Source organism: Lissotriton helveticus, chromosome 3_1, assembly GCF_964261635.1.
Source record: "Lissotriton helveticus chromosome 3_1, aLisHel1.1, whole genome shotgun sequence".
Taxonomy (NCBI): domain Eukaryota; kingdom Metazoa; phylum Chordata; class Amphibia; order Caudata; family Salamandridae; genus Lissotriton; species Lissotriton helveticus.
In genome coordinates this window covers 900,142,796-900,170,345 of record NC_136061.1, presented here as the reverse complement: position 1 = coordinate 900,170,345, position 27,550 = coordinate 900,142,796, and the positions used below count along the sequence as shown (strand labels likewise).

Genomic DNA, 27,550 nt, shown 5'->3' with positions numbered 1-27,550 from the left:
TGGGCTGCCACCACCTTGGTGAAGGCTCGAGGTGCAGTAGTAAGTCCAAACGGGAGAACCGCAAACTGATAATGTTGCGAGCCCACCGTGAAACGGAGATACTTCCTGTGCGACTTCAGGATGGGAATATGAAAATACGCATCCTGCAAGTCGATCGACACTATCCAATCTTCTTCCAGCAGCGCCTAAAGGACCTGCGCAAGGGTGAGCATCTTGAACTTCTCCTGCTTCAGATAAAGATTCAAGACCCTGAGATCCAGAATTGGACGTAATCTGCCATCCTTCTTGGGAATCAGGAAGTACCGGGAGTAGCATCCCTGACCCCTTTCCCGCTCTGGAACTACCTCTATCGCACCTTTTTTCATCAAGGTCAGAACTTCCTCCTGTAGGAGAAAGAGATGTTCTTCCGAGCAAGAACCTCGGCAAGGAGGATAATTTGGAGGGAATTCCCAAAAGGGAAGAGCATACCCATTCTCTACAAGATTGAGAACCCATAGGTCCGTAGTGACCGATTCCCGATCCTGCAGAAAATGAGTAAGCCGACCCCCTACAGGACCAACATGTTCCGGAATGGGGAATCTGGGGCTGCTTTGCTGCGGTGATAGGAGGGGAGGTAGAGGAAGGAGGAGGAAGAGGGTTGACGACCTTATGGACGGCCTCTACCTTTTCCCCTATACGACTTGTACAGCGTATTTTGTTGTTGTTGTTGCTGCTGCGGCTGTCCATATGAACGAAAGGATGATTTTCCAAATCCTCTGTACCTACGAAAGTAGCCTCTAGGTTGAGTCTGCAAGCCAAGTGATTTTGCTGTAGCCTTGCTAGCTTTAACTCTCTCAAGAGAAGCGTCCGCTTTCTTATCAAAGAGACCTGCACCATCAAATGGTAAGTCCAACAGAGTAGCTTGCACATCTGTTGAAAAGTCTGTAGACTTCAACCAAGCACCCCTTCTCGTAGCCACTGCAGAACCCATAATCATTGCGACCGAGTCAGCTGTATCTAGTCCACTTTGAATGACTTGATGTGCAGCAGACTGGGTATCGTTCAAAACTTCCTGAAAGTTCTTCCGGTCTTCCTCAGACAGTTTAGGCATGGATGTACCTTCCCATCAAGCAGGTAGCATTCGTAGATTTCAACGCCATGCTTGCAGAGGAAAACACCTTTTTGGCAGACTGGTCAATCCGTTTAGATTCCCTGTCAGCTAGAACTTGAGGGAAAGCTCCCGAAGACCTCTTTGAGCATGCTGCCTGAACCACTAGACTCTCAGGTAAAGGGTGAGCAGTTAAAAACTCTGGATCATTAGGAGCCACCCTCTATCTCCATGCTATAGACCTGGAGACTGCAGGCACAGACAAAGGTTTCCTCCAAACCTCTAGCACAGGTTCAAGAATTGCCTCATTGAAAGGCAAGAGAGGCTCAACAACGGAGGATGGAGAATGTAATACCTCCGTCAATAAATTAGACTTGAGCTCAGTGGTAGGGAGTGTAATGTCCAATAATTCAGCCGCCTTTCTTACAACCACATGATAGGGGGCTACTTCCTTTGATGGTGCATCTGAACCAGGAGAAAACTCCCATTCAGGGGAAATGTCAAGGCCACTGGCATCCCTTAATTCAGCAAAGTAGCCCTCTGAATCAGGTAGCTCACCTTCTTCCACTTCCTGTCGATAACGCTCCTCTTCTAAGACCCTTTGGGCCTCCCTCCTGGAGCGAATCCTTGGCACAGGCGTCGACAGATCCATAACCGACTCAGTTGGATTCGGCACCGGCGTCGAACACGGCTCCGACGGCGCCGCTTGACCCGACCAAAGCCGAACAGACGGTAACGGTGAAGATTGGAACGGCGCCGGAGCCCTCGGCGCCTGGAAATTCCAAGACGGTACCGTCGGAAGAAAGGGAATAAAAGGGGCCTCGGCATAGGCCCGAGGAACCCCCAAATTGAAAGCTAATGGACCCATGGGACCCGCAGGTGCACCAGAGGGGTACATTGCCCTTGCAAAGACACCATAAAAGGCATTAAGGTAATGCAATGGGTCTTGACCTGGAGCTGGAAATGGAGGATAAATTCCTGGTACTGCATCCCTAGCTGGTGTTCTTGGAGTCGGGCCAGTCGGCGCCGATAATGGAACTTCCTCTGGCTGCTCCTGATCTTCCTGTCCAGGTTGAACTTCACTCGGATCTGGAGAATGGACCGAATCCGGAGATGGAGCCGGCTTCGGTGATCGACGCAGGTGAAACTACTTTCCCTGGAGAACCCGGATTCGACAGTGAAGGAGGGACATGATCCTTTCTGTGACGTCGAGGTGAGGTCGATCTCGGCGCCGGTTCTTTATCCGAACGATGTCTTGAAGAGTGCTTCTTCTTTTTATGTCTCTTGGACTTCGAATGTCCCGACGTCGTCTTCGAGCCCGATCTGGACTCTGAACGAGACCTTGATCTCTATCTTCTCTTACTTGCTTTCTTATCCTTCTTCATCTTGGCCATAAAGAGTTTTGCCTCCCTTTCTTTCAATGCCTTCGGGTTCATCTTCCTGCAGCACGGACATCCATCGACGTTGTGATCGGAAGACAAGCACCACACACAATCTTCATGCGGGTCAGTGATGGACAACTGCTTACCGCACTCCCTGCAGGGCTTAAAACCAGATTTTCTCCCAGACATTATCGAAAGAATCAAGAGGAACAGAAGAAAACAGCAAGAAATACAAAGTTACTACGGAGAGTCCCAAAGAAAGCGTTGGCGTCGACGGCGCGGAAAAAAGGGAACTGACGTCATCACGCCGACGAGGTCCTGTTATGGACCCAGTGACGTCAGTGGGGTCGCGAGCGGAGTCGTACCCTCTGTGATGTCGTCCATGACCTCGCCGCCGTGGAGAGCTACAAAAGTTTCCGATAGGGTGCTGCGCAGGGGATATTCACAAGGTGAGGAATCCACTGGCAGATGTATCCATCAGAAGCTGCACATATGAGACCTTCCACCCTCATGCACCAATCTTAGTTTCTTGCATTTTTCTCCTTCAACACCCTCAGATTTAAAGGAAAGAACAAATTGTCTGGTAGGGTCTTTTTATAAAATGATGCCATTACACTAGCTTTTATATGGATGGCAAAACCTCCCACTAGAGATCTCACAAAATGGTTTGGCGACTTGCGGGTGAAGGCACGCTCGCGCGCTCTTATAGGCAGGACAACTCCTGGGCATTGCATTTCTTTGGTGCTTTGTCTGGGGTAACCCATCGCCTGTGTCTGGGCTGAATGCCATTTTGTGTGTAGAACCCTAATATCAGGAAGCAAATGCCCTCTTACTTAAATGGGATCTAGCAGTGTAGCCTTAAACGTGCTTTCCATGTTAGGTGTGACAGTAAGCATTTTGACTGGATCTTCAAAGGTTTCCTAGAAACTTGTAGGACAGTTTACAACATATGAAGAAACAGCTTTGTCTTTTATTTGCACAAACGGAGTAGCAATCTTACTCCTTAACTTGCATGGCTATTCCAAATTTTGCTGCAAATTCCTCGGAAACAATCGGCTAAACCCGCCCTAAGGATGCTGCACTGGCTCCCTATGCGGGCCAGAGTCCAGTTTAAATCCATGTGCCTGGCTCACAGAGCCAGGTGGAACGCTGGTCCAGCCATTATACACTCCCTGATCACGCCCTATCAACCCTCAAGAAACCTCCGGTCCAGCTCAGCCTTCCTTGCCACCACCAGGAAAGTCCGCCGCGCCAAGTGGGGTGGCCGCTCTTTCTCCCTGAACGCCTCGAAACTATGGAACTCCCTGTCCCCCTCTCCCCGCATCGAACCAAACATACTGGCCTTCCGCAAGCTCCTCAAAACCCACCTGTTCCGCAATGTGCCCTAATTGACCTGTCGTCCCCAAGCAGTCCACAAGCGCTACGAGGCCTTAGGGTAGAAACGCGCTATATAGATTTAATTTCATTCATTCATTCCTTGGTGCAAAGTCACCATTTGTATTACTGAATGACAGGACAATGTTTCATCTGGTGGAAAAGCCTTTACTGCTTATGTTTTCAAACTATTTTCCTTGAAGAGTCAAAATGCCATTTGTTCCGTGCATCATCATCCTCTGCTCTTCTCCCTCAACCAGGTCCTGATCTGTGTGGCCTGGGTCAAAGTCATCATACTCTGAAATGTATTGTGTGGTCTTAAATGGTAACTGATGTGGTGCAAGAGAAGTAACGGAAGATGAAAAGCCCGAAGTTCAGATGTCATTACATTGTCAAAGGAGAGTTTTCAAAGTTCTTAACACTTAATTGATGCTTGATCATGGATTACATTTCCTCAAACAGGTACAAACGAATCAGGTATTTCGAACTCCTTAACAAATCTCCATATCTCCCCTCCCCTCCCCTGTCCCCAGGCAGCTTTCTCTCACCAGACACCAACTGACGATACTTGGATAGTTGCGACATGCCAGCAATTAGCCATATCTCAGAAATCTATTTTATGCTTAATTTATTGCATTGTTTATTCAAGTGCAGTAATTAACTGTAGCAAACTGCTTTGCAAGTTTTATGTTGACTTTTCATATTGTATAGTATTTTCTCCACTGCTAATACTGCCCAGAGCTACTTATACCATAGACTCAGAAGCGGTGGGTCTAGGCATCTCCCATAAGCTGCTATTGTTTCACTGCCATCAATAAATGACCCACTGGAACATGCTCTGCCTTAGACATAATGAACAAGCTACTTACCTTCGATAACGGCTTATCTGGCAGAGCCTCTATCTAGCTGTAGATTCCTTACCGTACAATATTCCCCAGGCACCAGACTGGACCCGGTAGGTGGCGCCATTCAGCTCCACGTCGGCAGTGATGGAAAATGACTTGCACAGTACCTAAATGGCTATCACCTCGGTTCTCTTACGTCAGTTACTTTTGACTTTCCACACCACGAGCACCGAGCTATGATGAGAACTGACAAATGGTGTGACAAACTAAGACCCTGAGACGGGTGCCTCTTACACTATAATCAGCCAGCAGAGTGGGGAAGATGGGAGGTGTCAATGTCTAGATAGATTCTCTACTAGATAAGGCATTACCAAAGGTAAGTAACTTTCTCATTTGATAGAGAAGTCTAGCCACTGATTCTTTACTTTGGAATAAATACCCAGGCAATGCCTCCTCAATGGTGGTTCTGCAAAGCTTATGTAAACAATGAGGTCCTGCAGACTGAACGGGCGAAGTGGCCCCACGTTGCTGTCAGACAGATATTCAAGACAGGGACTCCGAGGACTAGCACAGTGGGTGCAACCTTAGCTCTGGTAGAATGAGCGCACATACCCTCCAGGGTTTGCTTCTTGGCTAAAGGGTATCATGCAGAGTACTAGCCACTGAGATTGTCTGTTTTTGCACAGCCTTACTTTATTTGGCTCCTACCTACCCCATGAAGAGTTGATCATCCTCCCAGGAACTCTTCTGTACGATCAAGGTAGCACAATAATACACTTTTTGGGTCCAGGCGGTAAAGCCTCTGCCTGTTTGGAGGGGTAAAACAGAGCAAAGCAGGTAGGCAGAGCGATGTTCTGGCCTACATGGAAAGGAGTCACAACTTTCGGAAGGAGGTTTGTGTCCGGAATACCAACCTGGCCAGATACAAGGTTGGCGGTTGGGAAGGAGCACCAACCAAGAGTGCCTAATATTCGCTGACCCTCCTGACCAATGTAATGGCACCAGAAAGGCAGTTTTGAATGTCAATAGCCTAAGTGGGCAATTATGCAGAGGCTCAAAAGGCGCACACACTGAGAAAGTAAGAATACGATCTAAATACCACTGGGACATGATGAATGGCCTGGGGAGAAACCTGTGTGGCAAGTCTTTTAGAAACCTCAGCACAACAGGTGACTTTAAAAAAGATGGTTGATCTGGCAACCGCAAAAAAGCCAAAGTGACGGCCAAAAGAACCTTTAACTGTGCCCAGAGCAGAACCCTCCTGGGCCAAAATCAAGTAAACAGAAGAACCTTAGGAAGAGGTGCAGAAAGAGGATCGATGTAGCTGGAAGCAAACCATGCCACAGATGTATCCCAGTGGCAGGCTTATACCAACTCGGTGGAGGAACGCCTTGCTGCCAGAATATCAAAGAACTTCGGAATTAAGGTCCTCTCGAAGAGGTAGCCTGATCAGGGGACTGGTGTTTATGCTCAAAAGCTTGGGATACCAGCCCCTCCATCCCCAATCCGGAGCCACAACAATATCTTGTGCCCGGTCAGTCCTTAACTTCTTAAGAAATCTGGGCAGGAGTGGTATAGGCGGAAAGGCGTACAGGAGTCCGGAGCTCACAAGATGAAGTGTCTCCGGGCGTGAGTCGCCTTAGAAACTTCAGTCCACAAAACTGCTGACATTCTGTTCTCCACCACTGAGAACGGGCATCTAACAGAGGATCTCCTCACTGTTCAAAGAGACCTTGCACCAGCTCCATTCGTGATCCACTAGGCATATTTGGCTACGATCGTCCGTTGGAGAAAATGCTTCTTTTGACATGGTTAGCCCCCAGTTTTTGCCAGGAAATTGATGTCGTTTCGATTGCAGTGCACAGGGTCCCTGCCAACCAGGTCCTCCATGCCAGTGCTTCTTCCCTAAAAGCATATCCACAATTGGTACTTCTGTCCCCTATAAGTCCCTAGTAAGTGCTATCCTGGTTAGCGAGAGCCTGGAAGCTGAAGAGGGACGCCCTCACTAGGACCATGCCACTGCCCTTGCAGCTTGCATGCCCCTGGGAGTTGAAAAACAACAAAGTCGACATGGCACCCTGCCTGAGTGTCAGGCCAACCAGTACTGCCTGAAAGTATAGGTACGTCAACCCTCTAGCAGGTCTTACAGCCCTAAGGAAGGGTGTACTATACCACAGTGAGGGCATATCTGCATTAGTAGATATGTCCCAACAATATTTAAGTCTATTCTTAATATTCTAAGTGCCAGTGAAGACATAGAGAGTACATGAGCTGGAAACTAGTCAACTCGAGTTCCCCTGCGCCACAATGGCTTTACTGAATGCAGGAGTGTTTGGTACTAAACAACCCCTCTCAATAAACCCCCACTGATGCCAGTGTGTGATTTATTAAACCATGTACTCAGAGGGTGCCTCAGAGGTGCCCCCTCAAAACCTACCCACCCTCGCGTGGTCACTAACTGGCTTTAAGTAGCCCGCCACACACACTTGTTTCTGGACCCCTGGGTGGAGAGCCTTTGCTCTCTGGGACTTAGAAACAATGCACATCCTGGGCAGATGTATCACATCACCTCCCCGAGGATGGTAACAGTGTTCGAAGGGGGAGCATCAAAGGCCTGCTGCCTTTGTAATGCGACCCACAGGCTCTGCTGCTGGCAGCAGATGGCAGCCCCTGGTTTACACCACTACTTTGGGTGGGAAAGCTGGTGGGAATACTTAGACTAGGAGGTGTGCCCACCTTCGCCAACTCCACCCCTCAGGGGGAGGAGGCGAAGTTAAGCACACTTTTCTGTACCCTTCATCTTGAAGATGAGGAGACTCATTTAATCAGGGCTAGGACTATGCCCCATCCCACAGGAGGGTGGCATAATAGAGGGTGTAGTCATCCCAGGTAAGGCGACCATTGGCCCTATTGGTTACTCCTTTACAAAGCCCCCTAAATCTAGTACTTAGGAGGCTCCCTCAGACCTTGAAACTAGTTACATGCGACCTAAGAGGAAGAAGAAGACGCCACGCAGCAAAGGGTGAAGACGACTATACTGACTTGGCCCCAGCCCTAACAGCCTGTCTCCAGCTCCAAAGACCCAGTGAGAAGACAACACCTGTCCTGCAGCAGGCAACTTCCAGAAACCAAAGGAAGATAGCCTGAACTTCGACAAAGACATGAACTCCTGAGGACAGCAGTTCTATCCCCAAGAATCCAACACCAAGGACCCTAGTGGCAGCTGGATTTGAGTCCTCATCACTCTGCACCCGTTGCTTATAACAAGTGCCCAGGTGGCCCACAGACTCAGAACGATGATGTGTGCAGCCAGAATCCAGAGACTCCCCCTGACCACGACCGGCTCCTGTAAGAAGACTCCGATGCCTAAAGGCACGTCTGCACCCAAAGCCCCAGGGCCTTGGTGAGCTGAATCAACTGTGCCCTTACGACCCTCTACATCTCTACTTACCTCTGCTGTCATTGGCCTTCCTCCTGCAACCTCCGGCGCAATGCCTGCAGCCTGTTTGTCTGAAACAAGCTCTCCATTGAAAAGCATTGGGCAGCAGATGCGGAATTTGCACCTGGCCGACCCTGCGCCATTGGTGATGTCTGTTTTGTGCTGCTTTGTGCCCCCATGCTTGATCTAAACCCCAAAGCTTGACACCTGCATCTGATTTACCTACCTGCAAGCAGTATGGCTCCAAGCATCCGATGTCCATGGCCAGAGTCTAAGTTTCCCACCGGTCCTGCGAAGGTTCCCCAGTAATTCTGAGCCAGAGTCCACAGTGGGCCGACCCCTGCCGGACTCTAACTCAATGAATACAGCCTCTATCCAAAGAGTCCCCCTGACTACGACCTGCCCAGTAAGATGTTCCCAGCACAAAAGGACACCCATGCTCACAAAACCCCTGGGCCTTGACCAACAGTGTCCCCACGTCTCCTAGCATAAAAACTTACCTGGACAGCTGTGGGTTTTATTCGTTCAGCCTCTTGGCTGGAGCCTGCAGCCTTTCTCCAAAACCGATCTTCCCCATTGACTTGCATTGGGCGCCTGATGCCATGTTGGCACTCTGCACACGGCCGCCCCTGTGCCGTTGAGGGTGTAAGTTTGGTGCTGCCTTGTGGCCCTCATGTGATTACCTTAACTCCAGGAGATTGACCCCTGACAAGGCTTTACTGACCTGAGACCAGCACAACTTCGATCACCCCAAGTCTCCATTGGTTAACATTGAGCACCGAACCCCGAATTTGCCCTTTGCACCTGGCTGCCCCTGTGCCGCTGGTGGTGCAGTCTTGGTGCTAACCTGAACCTTGCCTGGCGTTGAATAACAGACCCCAAGGACTGGATTTGTAAGTAATTTTCAATTCCCTCCCATAGGTTAACATTGCTGAACTGAAAATTGCACTGTGTCCACTTTTTAAAGTGAAAAGTATTTGTATTGAAAAACGGTCCTCTGGACTTTGGCGGTTCATCCAGCCACGAACAGGCCCTGTGTCAATCTTTTTGGCCGCACCGCGGTGATGAGTTGGTTTCTCAACTGCAAGTTGGGCTTGCAGTTGGAAAAACGGCATTGAAGGGGCAATGCGTGGATTTTCAGTTCTTGAAGCAACAAAACCACTTCCAAGGGCTAATAACTGAAATTGGCACCACTTGGAAGGTCAGAGTTCAGGAGGGCTGCAAGTGAAGTTTTTGATGGCCCTGAGACTTCTTAACAGGAGGCATGCACACACAAGCCCATGGTGAATTGTCTCAAGCAGGATACAAAAGCAAAGTCCAGTCCTTGTTCTCTCCAAGACAAAAGCAGAAGGCCATCCCAGTAAAGCAACAAACAGCAAAGGGGAAAAACTCCTCCTGATAGCTATCCAGCACTTCCTCGGGCCAGTCTCCTTTTGATCCAGAAGTGTTCTAAAGGTCTGGGGTTTATGTTGAATACTTCTACCCCTTTTCGCCCTTGAAATAGGCATCCTCTAAAGGATTGTCTTTGTAGTGCACAAGTTCTTGTCCTGCCTGGTCTTGGCTCGAGACATACTCCAGGGGGTGGAGACAGCATTGTGAGGGGCCAGGCACAGCCCTAGTCAGGTGTATGGGACAACTCCTCCCAACACTCTAGCTCAGAAAGGCCAATTGGCCTGGTGATGGGCCATCAGGATATGCACCGCACACCTCAACTCACTTTGTGTGACTGTCTAGAGTGAATGCACAAACAGACCCCTGTCAGTCTAAACCAGACGTTGATTCCACAGGCAAGCAGAGGCACAGGATGGTTAGAAAAGAAAATATGAACTTTCTAAAAGTTGCATTTTCAAACAATTCAAAAACCATCTTTACTAAAAGATGCTTTTTTAAATTATAAGCTTAGAGAACCCAAACATCAAATCTCTCGATATTCCCAATTGAAAGTTAAACTTGTAAAATGTTACAAGGCAGCTCCAATGAGAAGCTATGGGAAAGCTATTCCTTGCAATGGTGAAATACAAAATTGGCAGTATTTCACGATCAGGACATGTAAAACACACCAGCACATGTCATACCTTTCACATAAACTGCACCCTGCCCATGGGGCTACCTAGGGCCTAATTTAGGGGTGCCTTACATGTAATGAACAGGCAAGGTTTGGGCCTGGCAAGTGGGTGCACTTGCCAGGTCGACATGGCTGTTTAAAACTGCACACACATACACTGCAGAGGCAGATCTGAGGCATGGTTGCAGGGCTACTCATGTGGGTGGCTTAACTTGTGCTGTAGGTCCACTAGTAGCATTTGTTTTACAGGACCTGGGCACACAGAGCAATTTACTATGCACTTACCAGTAAATCAAATATGCCAGTCACGGATAACCAATCACAATTTACACAGGGAGTACTTGCACTTTAGCACTGATCTGCACTGGTAAAGTGCACCTAGTTCTAAAACCAGGATAAACAAAATGCAGCACACAGTCAAAAACAGGAGGTCAAAAGCAAAAAGACAACGGAAAAACACATCAAAGATGCCAGGTCTAACACCTTGACTCTTCACTCAATATCACCAATTACTTGGTTTATTACTTATAGAGCCATCTTCCTACATTGCTGGTGCAGCAGTGGGGTAGAAGACTTAACATTTGTTGTACCAGTTAATTAATAAGTGATTTCACCAGGGGGGAACCAAAAATAAACTTTAGCTAAAAAATGTGTTCAATTTTAATTTTTTTCCAAATCCACTTTCAACTATGCACATCTGAGAGTTCCATAACTCAAAGAGCTGTGCAAGAAAGAAGCTTGTGCAACAAGTTCGCCGGTTACGTAATGTCTTTGCTGAAAATCGGGATACCTCGTATCAAGTATCTCATATTGACAAACCCACATGGATTCCAGTGATGGATTTACCAATACATGCACCCAGAGGGCACCTTCGAGGTGCCCCCTGAAAACCTACCAGGCTCTGGTGAGCTCACTGACTGGTTTCTGCCAGCCTGCCACCCGAGACACTGTTCTGACCTCATAAGGTGAGAGCCTCTGCTCTCAGGAGGCCTAGAACAAAAGCCTGTCTGGGAAGAGGGTGTAATACCCCCTCCCACAGGACGGCCTGCTGATAAGCCTCCCCAGGATGGCAAGCTTCAAAGAGATGCAGTCTTTGGAATGCGAGTCTGGCTCCCCCACAGGAGAGGAAGCCATCCCCCCTTTGTCGAGGACCCCCTTGGCACCTGGACGGTTGGGAGAATAAGCTAGTCAGGTAGGCGTGCCACCTTGAGGCAAGTAGTTAGCCCCAAGGTGTGCTGCACTAAGGTGAACATGATTTCTCAGAAGTAGCCATCTTTGTGATAGCATAATTAGGAATTCTGGGACAGGGTGACCCCAAGGGTCAGCAGCCCATTGGCTACTACCCTACACTCCCCTAATGTTCCTAAATACAGTATTCAGGGGAGTCACTGGTACCAGAGAAAGATCCTGATGACCTAAGAGAGAACAACACCTAAGAGCTGTAAAAGCAGAGAGGAGAGAAGAAACAGCTGATCTGGTACCAGTCCAGCCTGCCTGCCTGCCTGCATCCCCCATCGAAAACTGCACCAAAGGCGACAAGTCCTGCAGTTGTGACTCAAGAAACTTGGGAGGACTGCCTGCCTTCAATAAAGAACCAAGACTTCTTGTGGGACAGCAGGACCCGGAGGCCTCAGGAACCACCAAAACCAGACACCTGAAACCATCAGTCCAACCGTTGCTCCAAGCCTGAGTTGATGTGGGTCAACGTGTCATCAAGGTCCCCCAGCCCTCTAGAGCCCAAGCCCATCGTGGTTTTACCCCTCGTGGACCTTCTGACATCACCTGCAGCCTCTGTACGCAGCCCCCCTGTACCACAACTGCTCTGGTAAGGAAAAAACTAAGGACACCTCTGCACCGGTCTCCCCTGGGCCGTGGAGAAGAGGACCAAAGGTGTTCTTACATCCCAGAGTACTGCGAGGCCTGAGCCCTCCACCTGTTGGTTAAACCCGACTGGCCTCCTAGCCAGAGCCTACAGCCTCTCTTCGCAGGGACCGATCTCCATTAAATAACATTGGGCTCCCGACACAGTTTTGCACCCTGCACCCGGCTGCCTTTGTGCCGCTGGTGGTGTTCTGTTGGTGCTGCCTTGGTCCTTGCCCACCACTCACCTTAACCACTTGAGTTTGGTCAAGTAAGTCACTGTACTATACCCGTTTGCAGAATTTGTTCTTCCTTCCATAGGATAACATTGCAAAACTCAAAAACTGCGGTGTCCAGTTTTTGAACTGAAAATAATTCATATTTAAAAACTTACTTACCTGAACAAATTTTCTCTGATGCCTAAACATATATAAAGATACCTGCAATTTTTAGGTTTTGCCTGAGCCAGCGCATGCGCTGTCCTGCGAGACATTTAGTAAGCGGGTTTTGAAAGTGCTACCACAGGCTTTTGGTGGGCTCAAGCTTGCGGTTACGCACAAGTGCACGCGCGCAGCCGCCATCTGTCTTTCCTCCGTCACGGGTCATTAAGTGCATCACGATCACTTTCACTTTCACGGTCCTGCTCAGCGCAGAGGCGCTATCTGGCTTTCCTCTCACTCTCCCTGAGCGCACGCGCACCACTTGCGTGTTTTTTAAATTTTATTTTTGCTCTTGCGCACACACAACTCCTGGTCGCAGCCGCACGGTTTCTTTTTGTTTGCGGCCAATGCTTGTTTCTTCTTCTCCTGGTGCCCTGCATGCTAACTTCCATTGCCACTCTGATGAGCAATGATCTCCTATATGCAGCTTTGTGGTGCACGTTCTCTCTTTTGCTTTCTCTTTGGTTTAATGCGGCAACCCTGTCTCGCTGTACTGTAGAGCTCTGCCTCCCTCACCAGGCATGCTGTGCCACCACTGACCTTCCCAGGCGAATGGACCTAGGTTGCTTGCAGCCGTTATTCATTAAAAACAAGAGGTATTCACACAGTGCGCGTGCGTCTAGTCACGGGAGAGAGGAGAGCCCCCTCATTACTCTGCCATTTGTTACCCATCGCACGCTTCGTGCAGCTCGCCTCCTCTGCGTTAATTAAATTGAGTTGTGAAATGGCTAGTGACCGTGATTTAGGACATTAAAGGTTGCCTCCCTCTGTCTCCAATCGACCCTCTCAAAAATGGAACATGGCTGAATTTAGCGAAATCTACCGGGAGAGATGACGAAAAACAGGGACTTTGCCCTCAAAACCGAGACTCCTGGCACCCCTCAGAGGAGCATGTCCTTGTGTGACTTGTGGTGTTTCTCTTTGCCTTCCCAGCGAACCGCAGCTCCACAGGTGAGTATGTGTTGTGCTCTCTGTGCTCAAAAGCTTTCCCCCCGACCCGCACAATTGTCCCCGAATGTGCATTCTACGCTGTACAGGTGCGTGCAGTGTGCTCAGTCATCACAGAGCTATCTCTCAGATTACCCGCCTGCTGCAGCCATCCGCTTTATTTTCCCTCTCCATTGGATTAATGGGAAATATATAAATCGCTGTGTACTATTAGATTAACTGCAGCTCAGCCTCAGATTATATCTGGGCGTGTTTGCCTTTTGATGGCAGAGTTATTAAAATGAGCTCAGAGTGGGCACCTGCGACCGTGAACAATTAATGCACCTTCTGGGCGCTTCTATCAGCGCTGCTTCTCTCCCTCCCGCTACCTCAGAGTGCTTCCCCTCCCACCAGCCCACTCTTCTCCCCCTCGCACTACCTCTGGGACCCTCCCCCTCCCACCCGCGCTGCTTCTCTCTCCTTCCACCCATGCTGCTTCTCTCTCCTTCCACCCATGCTGCTTCTCTCTCCTTCCACCGGCGCAGCTTCTCTCTCCTTCCACCCGCATTGCTTCTCTCTCCTTCCACCCGCGCTGCTTCTCTCCCTCCCACTACCTGTGTGTCCCTCTCCTCCTACCCTCGCTGCTTCTCTCTCCTTCTACCCTCGTTTTACTAGAACGTAGGCATTTTGGTGCTTGTGGTACGCACGGAGCCTTGCTCCCTTTCTTTCTCTAGCCACTTCAATGTTAGTTTCAGCATTTACACCAGCAAAAACGATTTTGTAGGGCATTTTCTTTCTAGTTGAAGAAACTATGTTGCGTCTGTAAAAAAACTAATTTTTTAGGTCATTGAAATGAGTATAATTATGCAAATACGCTCTGCATTTATTTTTATCTGCATTTATTTTATTCCCCAGTCATTTCACCGATTTACAAAAATTAATTTCTAGTTGTTGCAAATGAAATAAACCTCCCGTCACTATATCAGCATGTATTTTTGAGCATTGCCTGTTTTCTATTTTCATGTTGATAGCGGGAGGCAGCGGGCAGAACTTCAGACGGGCACTGTCAGCTTCTTATATTGAGAACTGTGAGGGTGAGGAAAAAATTGGACCCTTGTTGCACCTGCTTTTTAGAAGTTTTGGTGTTGAGCACCAGCAGGACCCGGCCTACATAAAGCCCTTGCGGACGTGATATGTCAGTGATAGATATCTGATAACCGTGCACTGGACATAAAGCAGAGGGAATTATCTCCTGTATAGTGGCCTGGATAACAGAAAAAGCTATCACGAGAAATAAACAATATGGCTTAAATGAGTGATATGCAAGTTTTTTCTTCCTCATATTATACTATATATGTTAAATACCCAGACTTTTATGGGTCTACTAAAATGTATTATACTTTTATGAATGTATATACCTTTAATCTCTCAAAGAATTACGACAAAAAAATGAGTGAGGCACAGTGCAAAGAATTGTAATAACACTTCAGTCCAAATTAGAACATCTATGTGGCTATCCACAATACCTCGTTCACTTCTTTGTAAAGGTGTAATCAAAATCGGTGCTCAAATGGAACACTCACAGTCATTCAGTACCTGTTACCTGATGTTGATAACTGCCAGCAATCGGGGCTTTAAGGGGCCCGGGGCTTTAAGTGGCCCAGGTCTTGCCAGTGCTGAGCACCGGCAGTTCCAACAAGCATTGGCATAGCCAATAGGTCTCGCATTTGGGACCTTATAAGTGCTTAGCCATGCAACAGATGATGATGTTGCACCAAGGATATTGTGCTGCATAACTAAACACTTATAAGGTCCCGAAGGCGATACCTATTGGCTATGCCAATGCTTGTTATAAATTAATGTGGGTCTCCTTCTTGGGTCGGCTCCGTAATTTATTGTTCTTTGTGTGTATGTGCAGATGTCTTGCACTCCTCTTGGTCAAGCCTAAGGCTGCTCGACCACACTACCCCTAATAGTGCACACTGGGATAGCTAGAGCAGGCTCCTGGCCTGGACTCTTTACACTGAGTATCAGATCATTGATATATTAGATAAAGAGCCTGCTTCCTACAGGTAGGGTGTTTGAAGGACCATTCAGTCCAATTTGATGCTTTGCCATCAATAAAGGTAATAACAAAATGGGTTCTTACCTGTATGAGTAGTTTTGCAGCTTGAAGAATTTTCTGGATTCACATGCTATGCCTTATTCTGCCATCTACTGGTTGAGAACTCTCTTCTTGTATAGTCCTTTTTTGCTTTACGTTTTCGTTGAGCACCAACAGTAATCAATTGGTACTTGTTACATACTCCTCTGACATCCAACGCCCTCCCTGGACGCCCCCTTCTCTTGGTCGCTATCTTAAAATTCTTTTTTTTTGGAGGTGAAATTTGTATATGTAATGTCCCGTGGGCTTCCTCTGGCTGTGTGCTTTTAAAAATCTTAAGTTTACTTGTCTCGCCTCATTTCTTGGTGAGGTGGGTGGATCGTATGTGGGCTTCCTCTGGCTGCACTCTTTTAAATTTCTAATGTTTACTTGACTCATTTCCCGGGGCAGTGGGTGGGTTGCATGTGAATTCAGAAAATTCTTCAAGCTACATAACTACTCCTACAGGTAAGTAAACATTGCATTTTGTAGAGTGAATCTTTTCTGGATTCACATCTGTGTATTGATTCTGTAGCATTTTTGTCATTTTAGTGGTTGGGTTGGAGATGAGGTTAAGCTTCTAAACGAATGTTTCAGTATTCTTTGTCCCACTTGTGCTACTCTGTTTACCTATACGTCAATGAAGTAGTGTTGTGAACATGTGTAATGACAACCATGTGACTGCCATACATATGTTGTTAACTGGAACGTTAGCCAGGAAGGCTTTTGTTGCCCCTTTCTTTCTAGTCGAATGTGCTCTTGGTTGTGTCTGTAGCTGCATGCCAGTTCTTTTGTGACCCATCTGAAGTATCTGAGCCATCCATCTAGCGATGGCGTTCTTTGTAACTGATTATCCTTCGTTATTGCCTGGGAATGATATGAAAAGTTTTCCTTTCCTGATTTAGTTTTTTCTAAATAACACATTATTGCCTTACTGGCGTCCAGTGTGTGAAATGCTGTTTCTGCTCCAGTACTTGGCTCTTGGAAAAAACTCGATATCCGACTAGCTTAGTTTATGTGGAAGTGGGATATGACCGTAGGAAGAAGCGTAGGTCAGTCCCCCTGACTACTTTGTTTTTGTGTATTGGCATATTCGGTTCCTGTGTGGTGTAGCTCACTTACTCTGTGGCAAGACGTCATGCCAGTTAGGAATGCAGTTTTGAATGTGATGAATTTCAAGGTGGCCTTGTGGAGTGGTTGGAATTGTTCTCTCATCACCTGTGTCCGTACCACGTTGAGATTCCATATGGGTGTAGGCACACTCCTTGGTGGCGTTATTCTTTTTGCCCCATCCAGAAACCTTTTGATTACTGAAGAAGTGTATGCACTTCTCCCTATGCATCCCCTTGTTTAGGTTATTACTGTTGCCAGATGTACCTTTAACGACACATACGTTAGGCCTTCTCCAAACAGGTGTGTAAAACTGATAACTGAAGTTTCACATATCCTTTCTTGAAGCAGACCAGAACTTTAGCACCATGGTGTGCATCTTTCCCATTTGCCTATGTAATATTGCCAAGTTGTTGGTCTTCTTGCTGGATTACCATTGTTTTTTCTGGCAGTCCCAGATGATCAAATTCTACGTCTTCAGGAGCCATGCGGTTAGACACAGTGTGTTTAGTTCTGGGTAAATAACTTTTCCTCTTTGCATGGAGAGCAGGTCTTGTGATGCTGGCAGTTTCTGTAAGTTGTTCGCCACCACTAATAGATCCAATAGCCAAGTTTTTCTTGCCCACTGGGGTCTAAGAGTATGAAGTCATCCGTGAGCGCCTGCATTTGTTGAAAACGATTGAGAGAAGTGGGATCGAGGAAAAAGCGTAAGCAAATTTCTCTGACCAATCTATCGACCAAGTATTCCCCATGGAGCGAGAATATGGGAGCCTGGATGAGAAAATACAGGCATTTTGCATTTTCTGGTGCTGCAAATAAGTCCATTTCTGGAGTACCCACCTTTTCAACACTATCACTGCCTGATTCAGCTCTCACTCATGAGAGGTGGATGCTTGTCTGCTCAGTATGTCTTCTTCCACATGGTCTACTCCTTGTAGATGTATCACTGTTATTGGTATCTGTCTCTGAATGGCCCATCTCCTTATCTGTTGCGCTAGTCTTGATAGGGGAAATCATTTAGTTTCCCCTTGTTTGTGGAGGTAAAACGCTGTTGTACTTGTTCGTTTGAATTTGTATTGATTTGTTCCACAATTGTTTCTGAAAGGCTTTTAAGGCTAGGAACACGGTCTTCAAATCCATGAGAAGTTTGTGTTGCATTGATTATTGTGGTTTCTGTACCCCTCTGGTGTTGATTTTCTCCATATGAGCTCCCCATCCCATATGTGAGGCTTCCATGGTGATAGTTACGGTTGGTGCTAGCATCATGAAGCGTCTTCCTGCTGTTACATTTGCTTTGTTTTACCATCTCATTTCTTCCTGTCCTCTCCGCTTGACAACCACTTCATCTTCCCAGCTCCCCGTCACTTGTGACCACTGATGTGGGCCCACGGATCAGTCTCGTGTAGCCTTGCATGTGGTATTAGTGGTATGCAGAAATCCATCATTCCTAATACTCTCCCCACAGTACTCACTGTCAGAGATTGATTGTTCTGGCAATGGATAGCTTCCTGTGTTATGGCCAGGACTCTTCTTGCATATAAATGCCTTTGCTTGTACTGTGTTTATTCTTGCTCCTGTTCTGGAGTAGTCAACGATTTATTGGATGTGTAGATCTACTTCCTTTAAGTCTAGGGTTGCCACCTAATCCCCCTGTTGGAGTTGAAGCATAAACTCCTGTAGATTTGTCATTTTGAACCTTTGTGTTCTTATGAACTTGTTTAGGTAGTGGAGGTCCAGTATGGCCGTAGTGATTTGTCTGGTTTCTGCATCAGGAAGCATTTTGAGTAGACACATTGATGGACCCCATTTTAGGGTTACCTTTTCCATTGCTTGTTTTTGTAGCAGCTCTTTTGGTTCCCTTTGAAGATAGGTAATTTCTTTGTGTGGGTGTTGTGTTTCGGGAGCTCGTTGGTGGGTGTTTTTCCAATTCAATGTAATAACAGTGTTGAATTATGTTTAGAATCCATTTGTCCGATGTGACCTTCGTCCACTTCTAGAGGAAGTCTTCTATTCTTCCCCCTACAGGTGCTGTGTGCAAGGGAAAGTCCAATTTTAGTGCGTCACTTGTTTGTTGTTGCCGCTACTCCAGACAGCTGGCCTTTGCCTCTGCTCGCCTGCGAAAGAACCGTCTCTGAGACACTTGGAATTGCCACTGTTGTGATGCTGTTTGCACTTTGCCAGTGTGCTGAAAGGTATGACGTGATGCTACAGTTTAAAACCCTCCTCTTCCTGTTGGTCTTCTAATAGGGGTGGCTCCCCTTCTCTGGTGACCCCTAAACTGTAGAGACCCCATCGAATTGGCTGTGTCATAATCTTTTTTATTTTATTTGTTACAGTGTACCATCTGCTCCATTACTAAGCAAGTGTTCTCCATTAAAAGGGGTGCTGATGTTGTTGGCCTGTACCTCATTTTTGAATCCCGAGATTTTTAGCCATGTCGGCGCCTTAGGGTTTTTGCAGTCTCCAGGTGTCTTGCTGCTGTGTCTGTGATGTCCAAGGCTGACTTTTAAGCATGTGTTGTCTATGTCCCTTCCTTCCTCTGCGAGGGCATTTGTTCTTTTCTGGTACTGCTCTAGCAGGTATCTCATTAACTGTGCTATCTCCTCCCAGTTCTGATGGGCATACCTGTTATACAAGGCGCTGGAGTTTGATACGCGCCATTGTGCTGCTGTTCTTCTTTTGAGTTTTCTTCCAACATTTCTATCCTTCTACTTGCTCTACCTGGAGGCAGACCAGTGGTGGTTGGTACATTTACTATCTTCTTGGCAGTGGCTACAAAGACACAATCTGCCGTCACATTGCCCCGCATGTATGGTGGGTCCTTAGTGGAGTGTTTGTAATTTTTCCCGACCTTGGGAGTCATTGACCTGCAGGTTGCAGGCTCTTTGAATGCCTCTCTCCCCTGATCAAAGATGCTTGGGAGCAATGGAAGGAATAGACTTTTATTTTTGAGGGTAGTAGTGTGTATAGTAGGAAACATGTCTGAGACTTATCCTCTGCCAGATTTACTCCATACTGTCCCACCACCTTCTTAACCAGTTGATTGTAAATGGCAATATCATCTGACGGCAATGGCCTTGACAGATAAGTGTCTATGGCTTCCTCAGCTGAATGTGCCTCACATTCTTGCAACTGTTCTCCAATGCCGTCCTACTCTTCGGTGTCCTGGAAAAGACCATGTTCTTCTGTGTCCTCCTCCTTATAGAAGAGCTCTTGTTCTTACTCCTCTTTAGGCTCTGGCATCAAAAAGGGTTCCAGTTCTCCCAAATCTTTATCCTCCTGCATGCTTTCTTTCGAAGTTTTCGATGGTATTCGAAATCCCTGGAGGGAGGCGTGAAATTCCTTTTTCTGAAGCATTGTGGCAATTTCAGCTTCGAGCCATCTTTTCTTGTGCTCGATTTGGAGGGCACATTCTTACGCATTGAGTGCTACTCTCTTTTTCAGCATTGAAGTTTCAGCTGCTGCTGACTGAACTGCCGTTTTCTTGCCTTTCTCGAATGAGATTGTCTTTCAATGCCTGTGTCTGCTCTGAGGCTTTTCCAACTGTGGTATCATTTGTATGCGACCCGAGGGGTTCCTTTAGCCTCAACTTGCCTTTGGTCGTAGAGATTTTTGGCTTCGAGTTTGAAGTTTTCAGCTCGGCTGCTCCAATTTCTTTCGGCATTTCCTGTACGTGCTTGTCCTTCAGTCTCGTGCTCTTTTTTGGCATCAATAATAACTCTTTCTGCATCAGAGCCCTCTCCGTCTGCTTTTCAGCCACATTATCCTCTTCTTCGCGTGATAGTCCGAGATTTCCGAGTGAAGTTGTTTCCTTCTGGCCCTCCATGGCGTAGTATGCCTGTCTTTGCTGCTTTCAAGTCTTTAGCGCTTTCAGCTTAGACTCCGTGCATGCCTCGCAGGAATCAGACTTTTGGTCTATTGACAGGCACAGATTGCAAACCTGTTTTTCTGCTGTCTTTGCACTTGCGTGTGGAACTTGCTCTCACCAGCAAGTTGCATACCTGGTGGTTGTACCTCTCTGCGCATTCATGGTGGCACTCTGGGCCATACCGAAAAGGTGTCTTCTCGATGTTTTCCCCTCTAGGTAAAAACTCCCTTACTTTGTTATAGTGATGATCGTCTCCATTTTACTCAACAAAAATCCTTCTTCTTCCTCTTTGTGCTTGGAGACCATCATGATGCTTCCAGACTCAATGGTGGAAAAAATAACCTGAGGATGGCGTTCAAGAGTGGAGACTTACGGGGAGGTCGTCTGACGTCAGAGAAAGATGGAACAAAGCACCAAATGGTGGGGACCGTTGACGTCCAACAAAAAAAAAAAAAAAAAAAGAGAGAAAAGCAAGAAAAGACTATTATATAAGGAGAGTGTTCCTGATTTAACCACTAGAGGTCAGAATAATGCACAGCATGTGAATCCATAAAGTTTCATGCTGCAAAAAGTATCTTGCCTCCAAAAAGCTGACAATGTGCAGCTGAGGACAAGTTAAAGGGGTTGATATTGGCAGCAAGAAGGCAGGAGACAGGGTAGTATGTTAGATATTGTTAGGCGAATTCTCCACCTCTACCTAATAATGATGGAAGGCCTGTTATGAATGTGGGTCTTGGTGTTGTCTCTGCTGGATGCCACTTCTAAAGCCTCGAAAAAGGCAGTACCTGTGAGGCTAATACCGCACTGGCACAGAAGGGCCAAGTAAGCACGCTGTAGCTCTGCTTGCTTGGCCAAATCAGCCTTTTCCCTGATGAGACTGGTGCCTTCAAATGGCATGTCCTTCAGTAATGCCTGGTTGTCACTGAAGAAGCCTATGGCAGATGTAGTGGCGAAGCACCATGATAGTGCAGTGCCCCCAATCCTAGCAACTGATGATATCCAGCCCCTATATGATGACCTACTTTCCAGCGTCTTGCCCATCTTGCACGATCTGAGCCCAAGTAGCACAAAACACATCAAGGTCAACGGATAAGGTTTTGCTCACCTTGTTCCATAATAAGTGTGAGTAACGTCCAAAGAGACAAATGGAGTTGCCTGAACTGAGGGCTAGGCTGGCAGAACATTCACTTACCAAAGTACTCCATGTGTTTGATTACTTATCAGGGGGCGTAGTAGGATGAGAGTTCTGTTCAAACGGCTTGTGAAAGATTGCACCACGCGGCTTTTGGGAGCAGGGTGCTGGAGGAAGAAAGGGGAGTACTCAGGGAATAGTCTGTGCTGTCTGGCAATTTGCCTATTCACAAGTGGGCAAGATCCAGATTTGGCCCAAGTGCCCATTAAGGTATCTGTTAGGGCCTCGTTAAATGTGAGAAGCAGCTCTGAAGAAATCTGCAGAGGCTGTAGGACTGTGAGAAGATTGTTTTTGTACCTCTACTGATGGCAGTTGGAGGTTGAGGATCTCTGCAGCTCGTGTGATGACCATAGCAGAAGATGCTGAAGGGCTAGGAGGGGAGTTAAGTCCAGTGTCTGGGACCTATCCGGGCCACCGGCACAGTGAAGATCCAAAAAATGATTTTCTCCCTCAGAGTTGGGTATTGTCATCTCCATCATGGGGTTCTGGATCGGGAAAATGTGTCAGTAGAGGTAGTGTCTCATCAAAGTCCCAATGAGGTTACTTTGGCTGTTTCTCCTGTTAAAGTGCAACTTTGGTCGAAGTGTACTTGCTTCGGAGGCCGCATAGACAAACGGTTCTACATCAGGCGTTGGTAGTGTCTGCATCAAAGCACGAGGAGCCAGATAGGATTTTGGTGCCGAATGAGAAGTCAGGACAGTCATAGACTCTGGAGTCAGAGGAGGCCCCTTATTGTGGTCAAGAGGCAGTCAGCATCTGAGACAGATCTGCCGAAGGAGGCCTCCTCAGATCCTTGAGTCTCTTCAGCAGAAGATGGTAGGGTGCCAAATACACACAGCATGACCTCCCTGTTCTGAGGCCAGGACGCTCCACCCACCGCCCCAGCATTCCCTGCTGGTGATGTGTCCTCTGTCTGCTGCCCCTCGCTGCTGCTGGAAGTTCGAGGCCCTCCTCCACCCGCAGGCTCCCGCCTGCGCCTCATCCCTGGTGGCCCAGTGGTGGGCGGTAAGTATTCGGTCTAATCTGCTGCCTGTTTCCAGTATTTGTATTGTATTTGTTGCCTGTTTTCTCTGTGCGCTGTTTTAGTGGCTGTTGCCTGTATCTGTTGCCTGCTTTTCTGTGCGCTGCTTAAATAACTGTTGCCTGTGTTTTTGTTGCCTGCTTCCTTCTGCTGTGCCTTTAGTTCTTCGCTGCCCCGCTCCCCGTATTCCTTTCCCGCCTCTGCGTCCCTGCCCCCCTCCTCTCCCATTCGCTTCCTGCCACCCGTCTCCCAGCTGCTCCTCCCTCCCTCCACCCCTTCTTAATGCCGAAGGCGCGCCAGAGGCAAGCCCGTCTGCGCCTGGACCGCGCCAGAACCCCTGGACCCCGCGCACCCCACCGCACCATACCCAGCCTCAGCTACGACGCCAACTCTCTCCACGCTCTCAACACCGGCCGAGACCAACGCTGCAACCAGGCCGCCCCGAAACGCACCCACGGACCATTTTCCTGCCACAGCTGCAGCTTCACCTGCGACAGAACCACCAAACCATCAAGGACCAGACCCAACCACCTCCGCTGCATACTCCTCAACACCCTCTCCGCACGCAGACACGCCATCGAGCTCTGGGACCTGCCCGACGCCACTGCCCCAGACGTAGTCTTCCTGACAGAGACGTGGTGGAACGACTCCTCTGAACCAGACATCGCCATTGCCATCCCAGACGGCTACAAAATCACCCGCAGGGACCGCGCCAACGGCATCGGAGGAGGAATTGCCATCATCCACAAGTCCACCCTCAAGGTCACAACCCACGCAGACGACACCCTCAACGCCGCCGAACACCTGCACTTCCTGATCCACACCGACCCCAACACCACCCTCAGAGGAACGCTCGTCTACAGACCCCCCGGAACCCGGGCCCAGTTCAGCGACTCCATCGCTGAACTCGTCAGCACCTACGCACTCGCCTCCACAGACTACATCCTCCCCTGGGACCTGAACTTCCACCTCAAGAACAACAACGACGTCAACTCCACCACGCTGATCGGCAACCTCGGCCTCAGACAACTCGTCACTGCACCCACCCACGCCGCCGGCCACACGCTGGACGCCATATTCTCCACAAGGACCCACATCGCCTTCGACCACACCACCGAGCCCCACTGGACTGACCACCGCTGCATTCACTTCACCTTCAAAAAACCAACCACGCACCACCGCACCGAACAGCTGCCTCGCCGTGGCTGGAGCAAAGTCCCCTAAGACCAGCTGCTCACCACCCTCTCCCAGAACCCACCCACCGACCCCACCAACCCAGACGCCGCAGCCCGCAACCTCAGACAGTGGATCGACGCCTGTGCCAACACCCTCGCCCCACTGAAGAAACCCTCCAACAGCCACGCCGGCAAGAGAGCCACCTGGTTCACAAACGAGCTCCTGGCCTCCAAGCGCGCATGCCGGAAACTGGAGAAGAAATGGCTCCACGAACGTACACCGGACAACCACGTAGCCCACAAGGACGCCACCCGAAGACACCACCACCTCATCAGATCAGCCAAGACAACACCACCTCATCAGATCAGCCAAGAGGTCCTCCTTCAAAGACCGCCTGGATAACAACGCACACGACAGCAAAGAGCTTTTCCGCATCGTTAAAGAACTATCCAACCCCAGCGCCAACACCAACACCAACAACATCCCGCCCTCACAGGAACTGTGCGGCTCACTAGTCATCTTCTTCCACCGAAAGATCGCTGACATCCACGACAGTTTCAACACCACGACCGACCAGACCACGCCAGGCTCCACCCCACCTCCGAACACCACCGACGCCAACCGCCTTACCTCCTGGTCCAACGTCAGCGACGACGAGACACGCAAGGTCATGAACTCCATCCACTCAGGATCTCCGACAGACCTGTGCCCACACCACATATTCAACAAGGCAGACGCAGCCATCGCCCCCCAACTACGGAAGGTCATCAACATCTCCTTCGAAACAGCGACATTCCCGGAAAGCTGGAAGCACGCCGAAATCAACGCCCTCCTCAAGAAGCCCAAGGCAGGTCCCAAGGACCTCAAGAACTTCCGGCCCATCTCCCTGCTCCCGTTCCCGGCGAATGTCATCGAGAAAATCGGCAACATGCAACTGACCCGCCACCTCGAAGAAAACAACATCCTGGACCCGTCCCAATCTGATTCAGACAAAACCACAGCACAGAGACTGCCCTCATCGCCGCCACAGACTACATCAGGCGCCAATTAGACAACGGCGAAACATCAGCCCTCATCCTCCTGGACCTCTCGGCCGCCTTCGACCCGGTCTGCCATCGCACTCTAAAATCACGCCTCCAAGAAGCCGGTATCCAAGAGAAGGCCCTCGACTGGACCACATCCTTCCTCTCCGGCAGATCACAGAGCGTCCGTCTCCCACCCTTCCGATCCGAGGCCACCGACATCATCTGCGGCGTCCCCCAGGGCTCCTCCCTCAGCCCAACGCTGTTCAACATCTACATGGCCCCCCCTAGCACAAGTGGCCCGCCACCACAACCTCAACATCATCTCCTACGCCAACGACACTCAGCTCATCCTCACCCTCACCAAGGACCCACGCACCGCCAAAACCAACATCCACGACGGAATGAAGGCCATCGCCGACTGGATGAGGAGCAGCCAGCTGAAACTGAACACGGACAAGACGGAGGTCCTCATCCTCGGATCCAACCCCTCGGCCTGGGACGACTCCTAGTGGCCGACCACTCTCTGGACAGCACCGACACCCACCGACCACGCACGCAATCTAGGATTCATCCTTAACTCCTCCCTCTCCATGTCCGAACAGGTCAACGCCGTCTCCTCCTCCTGCTACAACACCCTCCGCACGCTTCTCTGGATCTACAAGTGAATCTCGACCGAAACAAGAAGAACGGTGACACAGGCCCTCGTCAGCAGCAGGCTGGACTACGCAACACACTCTACGCCGGAATCCCAGCCAAACACCTATGACGACTACAGCGCATCCAAAATGCCTCCGCCCAACTGATCGTCAACGTCCCCCGATGCAGCCACATCACCCCCCACCTGACAAACCTACACTGGCTCCCCGTCGACAAGAGGATCCCCTTCAAACTCCTCACCCACGCACACAAAGCACTCCACAACACCGGACCAGCTTACCTGAACAGCAGACTCAGCTTCCACACCCCCATCCGCCAGCCTCGCCCTCGCCGCCGTCCCCTGCATCCAACGAACAACCTCCGGTGGCAGATCCTTCTCCTACCTCGCCGCCAAGACCTGGAACACCCTACCTACCCACCTACGGCAGACCGAAGACCTACTCGGCTTCAGAAGACACCTCAAGACCTGGCTCTTCGAGCAGTAGCGAACTCCCCCCCCCCCCCCCCCCCCCCCCCCATCAGCGCCTTGAGACCCTCACGGGTGAGTAGCGCGCTTTACAAATACCATGATTGATTGAAGAATTCTAACTGAGAATTTGAGTTGGATTGGGACGAGCTGAAGGATCAGCTCTGCATTAGGGGATCGGGAGGCATCTGGATGGCCGTGCAACTCCTCTTGATCAGAGTGGAGAAAGAGTCATATTTAGGCATGTTTTTTTCTTGGATTTCGACTTGGAGTGGAAATAGGACCGCCCTCAAAAATGGCAGAGAGTGAGAAGGTGTCCTCACCTTCGAGTGAGACTGGTCCCCATGTGGTTTTTGACTGTTGAGCTAAACAGAACTGACCTTGCAGTCTCAGATGGCTTTCAGGTTCATTCTGGCACAGTTGTCACACAACTCTAAGTCGTTTGAGGAACCCAGACACCAGAGACATACCTGGTTGGGTCCGTCACAGACATCTATTAATGGCAGTTCTTGCAGGGTTTGAAGCATATAGTTTTAGAGGGAGATGTCCATTGCACACTGTAAATATTTGGAAAAGTTAGTTCGGTCAGATGACAGAAAAACAATTCAGCAAACTTCGGATTCATGTTGGAGGGTGTGGAAAGAAAGAAACTGATGTCAGCATGCAGAGGTGGCAGCTATATTTGGTTCCAGCTTCATTTGCGTGGTGGGAAGGAGTTGGAGCAGAGCCGCACAACGCCACCTACTGGAAGTGAGGGGAACTGCTGAGAAAAATCTGGATCCAGTCTGGCATATGGGGACCATCACAAGGTGAGGAATCTGCGATTAGAGGCATCCATAAGAACACTTATTTTGGTCACAAATACCGGACGAGTCTTAAAAATAGACAGTGTGAAGGCCTGGCCAACAGGATCAGTTTAGACACAATGTAAAAGCAGTATTTTTCAAAACCTGCAAACCAAGCAATATTAATTGTATTTGTGTCAAGCCAATACATTTACAGTACTTACAGTCCTAAGTGAAGTTGCATGACTACACAGATGAAAAAATATACAAAAATAAATACTTTATTTGGCCTATACGAAAGTTGCCACAGGGTTGCTTAAAGCACACACTAAAATGCTTACTTCCCAAAGAAAAATAAGTCAGAAGAAATCAAATAAACCCATTTGAATCATGAGTTCTTCAAAATTGTACACATGAACAGTACTTACAGCAAAATGCCGCTGGAACGCTTTGGGCCCTCGGTAGGTGTAGTTACCACATATTTCACAGTTGTAGTTAATGTTGAGGCCATGCAGTTTGTATAACCAATACGGGATTGGCTGCAAATACATAGAAGAGTGATTTATCAATTCCATATCACATTTTTATAACATCTTAGACATACAGCTTCAACAAACTAATCTAAAACATGCTACAAAACCCATTTGATAAGGAACATCAAGAACCTTGGGTCAAAAGGGCAACAGAA

At 48.6% G+C, this 27,550-nt stretch overlaps 1 protein-coding gene across 1 annotated transcript in view; it reads right to left on the bottom strand.

Annotated features, from left to right (window-relative positions):
• The window catches only part of SF3A3 (splicing factor 3a subunit 3), a 241,738-nt gene that overhangs the window by 25,424 nt on the left and 188,764 nt on the right, over positions 1 to 27,550 (bottom strand). Inside the window, exon 14 of the mRNA XM_078681237.1 lies at positions 27,291 to 27,401. Coding sequence (XP_078537363.1) covers positions 27,291 to 27,401 — 111 coding nt within the window. The remainder of the gene's footprint in view (positions 1 to 27,290; positions 27,402 to 27,550) is intronic.